The sequence below is a fragment of the Haematobia irritans genome, chromosome 3 (genome assembly GCF_050003625.1).
Source record: "Haematobia irritans isolate KBUSLIRL chromosome 3, ASM5000362v1, whole genome shotgun sequence".
Classification (NCBI taxonomy): Eukaryota; Metazoa; Arthropoda; class Insecta; order Diptera; family Muscidae; genus Haematobia; species Haematobia irritans.
In genome coordinates this window covers 212,978,054-212,986,362 of record NC_134399.1, presented here as the reverse complement: position 1 = coordinate 212,986,362, position 8,309 = coordinate 212,978,054, and the positions used below count along the sequence as shown (strand labels likewise).

Here is an 8,309-nt window from a genome sequence, read left to right as displayed (position 1 = left end):
AATAAAAATTTTGCAAACTTTTACAAATAAAATTTTTCTATAGAAATGAAATGTTGACAACATAAAATGTTGACAAAATTAGCTATAGAAATAAAATTTTGACAAAATTTTCTATAGAAATAAAATTTTGTATAAAAATTAAATTTTGACAATATTTTCTATACAAAAAAAATTTTGACAATATTTTCTATACAAATAAAATTTTGACAAAATTAGCTTTAAAAATAAAATTTTGGCAAAATTTTCTATAGAAATAAAATTTTGACAAAATTTTCTATAGAAATAAAATTTTGAGAACATTTTCTATGGAAATAAAATTTTGAGAAAATTTTTTATAAAAATAAATTTTTGGGAAAATTTTCTATAGAAATAAAATTTTGAGAAAATTTTCTATTAAAAAATTTTTGAGAAAATTTTCTGTAGAAATAAAATTTTCTATAGAAATAAAATTTTTACTAAATTTCTATGACAACATTTTCTATAGAAATAAAATTTTGACAAAATTTTCTATAGAAATAAAATTTTGACAAAATTTTCTATAGAAATAAAATTTTGACAACATTTTCTACCGAAATACAATTTTGACAAAATTTTCTATAGAAAAATTTCTGAAGTCCTTATTAGTTGGAGAGGGACATTTTGCACAGGTGGTGAACATAGTTGTGAGCGAATTATATTTTTCCGAATCCCAGTTATTGGGAAAAACTATTTGTCTGGTTTCCGACATTTGTCAAAATTCTGTTTCTATAGAAATAAAATTTTAAGAACATTTTTTATAGAAATAAAATTTAGAGAAAATTTTTTATTGAAATAAGCAAATTTTTAAAAATTTTATTTCTATGGAAAATTTTGTCAAAATTCTGTTTCTATAGAAATAAAATTTTAACAAAATTTTCTATAGAAATAAAATTTTGAGAAATTTTTTTATAGAAATAAAATTTTGAGAAAATTTTCTTTTGAAATAAACAAATTTTGTAAAAATTTTATTTCTATAGGAAATTTGTGAAAAATTTGTGAAGTACTTTTTTATTTGGAGAGGGATATTTTGCACAGGTGGTGAACTTAGTTGTGAGCCAATTATATTTTTCCGAATCCCAGTTATTGGGAAAAACCATTGCTCTATTTTTTTGTTTTCCGACATTTTTATTTATTAAAAAATGTTAAACTTTTGCCCTGTATTGTACATTAAACTTCGTTCGCCAAGTTTAACAATTGGCAGTTGCTCTGTTGATCTTCAAGAACGATTGAGAAGGTGTTCCCCCATTTGTTTATGCGATTAAGCGTACAGAGGGAAGAGTATAGGACAACGTTGGAGCTGCAAGTGTGAGCTGTGACTGAGGTCTATAAAAACCTACTGGCTGGACATATCTAGTGAACAGTCGACGAAGTGACATTGTCGTGGAAACTTGGACTGTAAGAATTTCTGAAAAAAAACGAAATATTGGGAAAATTACAATGGGAGGATATTCAATTATAATTACCTTGACGGCAGTGGTTTTAAATTTTGCCTTAGCTGCACAAAACCAGGAGCCTATATGTAAGTTGTAATTTATGACAGATCTATCTGTGGATGTCTTATAATCTCTCTTTATTTGGTAGATCGAATGTGTGTTCCCCATAAATACTATGGAGATTGTTTGAGTTTACTTAAGGATCCATCGGAGGCTGGCATACGCATGGAGTGTGTATCTGGTAGAGATCGTATTGCTTGCTTGGATATGATTCATGAAGGTAAAGCAGATGTCTTGGCTTCCGAACCTCAGGATATGTATGTAGCCTACCATACTAAGAATGATGACTATAAAGTGATTTCTGAAATCCGCACTAAAGAGGATAACGAAGGTATGAAAATTCAGAGGCTTTTGGAATATTGTTAACTAATGGAATATTTTTTACAGCTCCTTTCCGTTATGAGGGTATTATATTGGTTAAGAAAAATTCCAATATCCATAGTCTTAATGAGTTGCGTGGAGCTAAATCTTGTCACACTGGTTTCGGACGTAATGTTGGCTATAAAATTCCCATTACCAAGTTGAAAAATGCTCATGTTCTAGATGTCTCCAAAGATCCAGATTTAACAGCTACCGAACGTGAATTGAAATCTTTATCGGAATTCTTTTCACAATCATGTTTAGTGGGGACCTATTCTCCTTATCCCGAAATTGATCATCAGTTAAGTAAGTTGAGTGAGATGGTTTCATGGTCTTCCATTAAAATGTTTCTATATGTATGTTCCAGAGAAAAAGTATACAAATTTATGTGCCTTATGCGAGAAACCCGAACAATGCAATTATCCTGATAAGTTCTCCGGTTATGATGGTGCCATTCGCTGTTTGGACAAAGGCAAGGGTGATGTGGCATTTACCAAGGTTCAATTCATCAAGAAATATTTTGGAGTAAGTATAGTTCATTTGACACATAGGGGTTTCCTGGGAGTCCAAATATTTGAAGTGCTTAGCACGGTAAAGATATGATCCTGGGAGTTGAGAGATTTTACCTTTTGAATCCAGTAGAATCTTCAGGGAGTTTGAAAATCGGCCTGAGAATTGGCCGATTTTCAATTGTAATTGGACACACTCTTGGTCACTGTAGCTGGCAGACACAAAATATGCAGTTGGCGGATAAAATTTGTGAGTAGTTCAGTGGTGATTCCCAATGCCATCTATCTTGACTAAGCAGAGATATGAACCAAACGGTTAAGGACAATTGAATTCCAAACTGCTAAGGTACTCTAATCAGCTCATTATGATATCACAGTGGTGAACTTATATCTTATAACTGAGTACTGCCCGATTATACGTGAAGGTCAATGACAAGGAACCCTCTTCTTATGGCCGAGTCCGAACGACGTTCAGTGAAACCACTTAGGGAAGCTTTGAAACACTCAGAAATTGAGTATAATCGTAACTCGTCTTGAGTGACGCCCAGTAGGCAGGTATATAGAAGGAGGAAGAATATAAGTAGGAATTGATATGAATTGTCTCTTCTAATTCTCGAGTCTAAAGTTAGGTATCCGACTCGTTTGGTAAACGCGATTGTGAATGGACCTTAGTATCTAAGTATATGGTGATACGAAAAACTCATCATCCACTCTACTTGCGATATTTCGGGGCGATGTGGACCAGATGCTACGGAAATTGAGTATAATCGCAACTCGTCTTGAGTGACGCCAAGTAGGCAGGTCGAAGGAGGAAGAACCTCATTATTCTGAAAAAGTGGAAATTATAAAGAGATTTAAAGGTTACTTCCATATAAAAATATTTAGTTCGGTTAAACAAGCAGTACGCTCTTAGAAGTATGATCCATAGTTTTTCGGAGCTAGGAAAAGGCGAAACTCTTCTTATGTCGAAATCATTTCCAAGTGGAGTTTGCGTCTTTCTGAAGCATAAGAATTGCCCGACCTCCTCTCTAAGCAGCAATGACATGGAAAGCTGTTGTTGTGCAGTTTTATTTGCGGCATTCTAGAAAGTCAAATCGTCAGCAGGAGGCTACGAAAGAATGATGCCTTCTTAGCTACTTGGGAGAGAAAGGACATTGGCGAGTCTCTGTCGGCCTTCATTCGCGGAATTTACAGGTATCGGATACGGCAAGTGACAAATTAAAGCTTGTCAAGTCACGTCAGAGAATTTGACCTGGGAAGGATGAAGCTGTTCCATATGTTCAGAATTTCAAATTAAGAGGTTGTGAAATTGGAAAACTGTTCTAGTGTAAAAATGGGCCTCTAACAGACGCAGAGGTCGGAATCATTCTCAAGTGGAGTTTGCGAGTGAAAAGAACAACTTTCTGAAGCATAATAATTGTCCGACCTCCTCCCTAAGCTGCAATGGCATGTAAAACTGTTGTTGTGCTGCTTGCGGAATCCTATCAAATTGACATTTCTTCAAGAGACTACGAAAGAGTTATGCCTCCTTACCCACGTGGGAGAGGAAGGGTATGGACTTCATCCTTACTTAAGTCTCAGTTGGACTTCTGTTCTGTAATTTCGAGGTATTGGTTATGGCAAGTGAATTTATTGGCGAATTTAATCTTGCATATTCCTAACGTGATCTGCACCAGGTTTATGCAAATATATAATAGTAATTATGCAATCATTTGCGCAGAGTCCACCTTCTACCAGGATGCTTGAAGGACAAGAATTGTCCAACTCCCTCTCTAAGCAGCAACGACATGTAAAGCTATTATTGTACTACTATCTTTGCGGAATTCTAGAAAGTGTAAACTTCTCCAGGAGGCTTTGAAAGAGTGATGCCTCCTTAGGTACTTGGGAGAGAAAGGGCATTGGTTTCATCCTCACATACGAGTCTCTGTCGGACTTCCTTTGAAGCATGTCAGGTCACGTCAGAGAGGTAAGCTATGCAATCATTAGCTCGGAGTCCACCAGCTGTACCACTATCGGGACGCTGAAAAAAAACATCAAAATATTGGGAGATTGTTAGTGTAGACAAGAACTTAACCCAGGTTATAAAACTTCTGACGTTTTAACCACACGTTAACCTGCTTTTTGCTGACTCTCTTAATGTTCGGTAAGATTCTTGGTGTAGAGCAGAACTTACCCTAGGTTACATAACTTTAGATGATCCAACCACGCGTTAACCTTGTTTCTGCTGGCTCTCTTAATATTCGCGAAAATTCTTAGCTTAAAAGTTCAAAAGATTTTAGTGTAACATACTCCGTTCGTCAGAACAGTTCCGGAATTGTATTCACTCCATATACCGTTTACAACTCATTAAAAACTGAAATAGGATGCATTTGGTTAATGCAGTCTGACCAGAACCATGGTCCATTTAATCCATGGATTAGGCCTAACCAAGCAAGCCACCGTGGTGTAATGATTATCATACTCGCCACGCATAAAAAGGGTCATGTGTTCAAAGATTCAGCGGTGGAGGAAGTACAAGTGCCTGAGATATCGGGCTGCCACTATGGCTAACCTAGGGAGCCACCGTGGTGCAATGATTAGCATGCCCGCCTGCCATACACAGGGTCGTGGGTTCAAACCCAGTCTCGACCAAACACCAACAAGTTTTTCAGTGGTGGATAATCCCATCTCAGTAATGCTGGTGACATTTCGGAGTGTTTCAAAGCTCCTCTAAGTGGTTTCACTGCAATGTGGAACGCCGTTCGGACTCGGCTATAAAAAGTGATAAGAGAGAAGTTCACCACTGTGGTATATAGTCTGAGCCTCCGAAATATCGGGTTGTCACTATACCTAATCTAACCTAACCTACTCCTAACTACAAATAGTATTCCCTCTCAGTACTGGTGACATTTCTGAGAGTTTCAAAACTTCTCTAAGTGGTTTCAATATGGAATACCGTTCGGACTCGGCTATAAAAACGAAGTCCCTTCTCAATGTGGAATCCCAATAAACTGAATAGTCTAAGTAAGTCTGAAATATCGGGCAGCAACAATACCTAACCAAACCTACTCCTCTCCTAATCAAAAACCGTTTTCGGCAGACCGTGCACTATTTTGATCCGTAGTTATCGTACCACCAGCAAACGGAGAGATGAACTTTCTCCCACATCAAGAAATAGAGGTTTAATGTCACTGAAATGATACCTTTTGACCAATGAGTCGAACCCACCGCATCAAACAAATGTAGGAAAGTGACAATGAGTCTCGACTCTCTCTCTCTCTCTCTAGGAATACTGAGGCATTCTTTCCAAGAACCCTATTGCCTACTTCATGTCTAATTTAATTCCATTTCTTATTGCAAATGTTTTCTAGTTAATTCCCGGCGTCAAAGCAGAAGGTGATGCCAGCGAATTCGAATATCTATGCGAAGATGGCAGCCGACGACCCATTACCGGACCAGCTTGTTCTTGGGCTCAACGTCCTTGGAGTGGTTACATATCAAATGCGGAATCCGTTAAGGGAGAAGAAAAGTTACATAATTTACAAAATCGTTTGGAAAAATTCTTTGAAAATGGATTGCATGCTGAGAATAAAGAGGCAGCTTCCCATTTACTAATCAAAGAGAATGCCTTCTATTACAAAAAACCTGAAGCTGTGCGACCTCAAGAGTATTTGGAGAAAGCAGGATATAAGGATGTCATAGAACGTGATGGCTCCGCATTAAGGAAAATGAGGTGAGGGAATATGGAATTTCTTAACGCCCAAAGATTTATCAAATTCCCATATTTTGTTTTTCTTTCAGAATGTGCGTCCAAACAGATATTGAAATGCAAAAATGTCATGCAATGAGACGTGCTGCTTATTCTCGTGATATTCGTCCTGAAATGGAATGTATTCAATCGGAGGATTGTCTTAAGGCTGTTAAGGAAAATAAGGCAGATATGCTGGCAGTACAAGCCAAGCAATATAGACGAGCCCGTGCGTATAATCTAGAACCGATGGTCTATGAGAAATATGCTGAAAATGATGTCTATGTGGCTATAGTGGATCCTGCTCTGCCACAGGATAAGCTAAAGCAATTGCCCATGTATGTAGGAGACAGAGAGGCCATTCATTATTAGAGTTTAACTTTTATCTCTTTACCATTTTAGTTTCTTCGATGCCACAAATCAAAGAGTCCGTAAAGCTGTTGATTATTTGAATATATTCCGAGGTATTCGAACTTGCCAAATAAGTTCCGGGAATGAAAAGGATATTGTGATTGTTAATGCCAAGTCTTTGGAACGATATAAAAATAAACAATTGCTTTGCTCAAATTTGGAAAGGAAACCTGTAACCGAATGGAAATCTTGTAATTTAGAAGCTAATCTTCCTGTGGCCATCTTTGCTCGTAATACCATGACCCCTATCGAAAAGGATACTTTGAAGCATTTGTTACTTTCACTTTCGGAAGAATTTGGCAAACATGGTGATTCTTCGGATGTTTTTAGTTTATTCGGTCCTTTCACTCCTAACGATAGGAATGTCCTATTTAATGATGATGCTGAAGAATTCGTAACCGATTTAAAAAATGAGAATACAAGCGAAGAACTGTATGGACGTCTGGAATGTGATGTCTTGTAAATTAAGAGATTTTGAACAGTTTTTTTTTTTGTAATTTACAGCGAATAATAAATTTTGCAGTGCTCCATTATTTTCGTTTTTCTGTATCCAAAACCATGTATTGTACAAAATGTACATCATTTGTTCGCTTCTCACATTTTTGCGCTTAATTTATTAATTTCAATATAAAGCATATAAATTAACTCAATTGAAGCACAGGTCCTGGTTCCTCTATATTTCGGCAAGACTTTACAGGAATAATCTTCAGATGACCTATTCAAATTCTTATGTAACAAGAGCAGCCGCTTTACAAAATAACTACTAAAGAAGTTTATGATGCAGTGAATCAAATCAAGGTCAAAAAATCCCACGGTGGCGGGTTCTGTGTACCGGATTGACCCGATGGACCCCATCCATTGGCCAGCGGCTGCCACATCAGTGTACGTGTTGTTTCGGCCGTCTTTTTGTGTTGGAGAAGGTGCATCCCGGGGAGCCTTCTCCGTTTGCTGTTGGTCCGAGCCGGGATAGAGGAGAACCCCGGACCATGGTATTGTTCAGTCTGCCGAAAACTGATCCACCACCGTTCGGTTTCGGTCAGGTGTAACCGGTGCTTGGAGTGGGTGCATTACCGGAACTGCTCCGGCTTAACATCGCTGCGGGAGTATAGTCATACTGACTACGTGGCAGGATGCTGTGCCAGCGATAGCAGCAGTGGGTCGTCTGACTATGCGACCCCCCGACATCTCCCGTACAACAATATTCTCCGCCGCAGCATCTTACACCCAATATTGTTGTTCCAGTTCCGGATAGTGCATCGTGTTTGCAATTTAATTGCAACGGGCTCCGAGGAAAGATTAGCGAAATCGTGGACTTTATGAATCGGAAAAGGATAAGGGTCGCAGCGATCCAGGAGACTAAGCTGAATTCCACCTGCAGCCTACGCCATTGTGATGGATACAATGTGCTTCGAAAGGATCGCACAAGAAGTGGAGGTGGTGGCCTGGCTTTCATAATACACCGTTCCGTGCAGTATAGACCTATCCCGCTTGTGCCAGACACTAGTGACCCGTATATGGAATGCATGGGGGTAGCAGTCAAGTCTGGGGCTGCCGAGATAGAGCTATACAATGTGTATATACCGCCGGTTGGTAGCTCCAGGTTATTGCCCAAACATTGAGTGGCTATTGTGCGGGCATAACCGATTGGTTCTAGGGGACTTTAATGCCCACCATGAACTTTGGCATTCACTCCTAGGTAATGACCAGAGAGGCATAGATTTGGCAGTGCAGATAGATGACTCCACATTTTGCACGGTGAACGAAGAGGCCCCCACGAGAATTATGGGTGAC

General features: G+C 38.2%; 1 protein-coding gene across 1 annotated transcript; it reads left to right on the top strand.

The window, feature by feature from the left end:
- The first annotated feature begins 1,367 nt into the window (after positions 1–1,367).
- Positions 1,368–7,051, top strand: LOC142232002 (transferrin-like). Its single transcript, XM_075302679.1, has 7 exons — positions 1,368–1,537; positions 1,600–1,842; positions 1,899–2,177; positions 2,239–2,396; positions 5,731–6,092; positions 6,161–6,445; positions 6,510–7,051. Exons 1-7 carry the CDS (start codon positions 1,456–1,458, stop codon positions 6,979–6,981), a joined length of 1,881 nt encoding a protein of 626 aa, XP_075158794.1. The 5' UTR covers positions 1,368–1,455; the 3' UTR covers positions 6,982–7,051.
- Positions 7,052–8,309: the final 1,258 nt, after the last annotated feature.

Excerpts from the sequence above, each read along its gene's own strand:
- LOC142232002 (XM_075302679.1), top strand. The coding sequence starts at position 1,456 with ATGGGAGGATATTCAATTATAATTACCTTGACGGCAGTGGTTTTAAAT. Across the intron at positions 2,397-5,730 it reads TCATCAAGAAATATTTTGGA|TTAATTCCCGGCGTCAAAGC; the intron begins GTAAGTATAGTT and ends AATGTTTTCTAG. Across the intron at positions 6,093-6,160 it reads TCCGCATTAAGGAAAATGAG|AATGTGCGTCCAAACAGATA; the intron begins GTGAGGGAATAT and ends TTTTTCTTTCAG.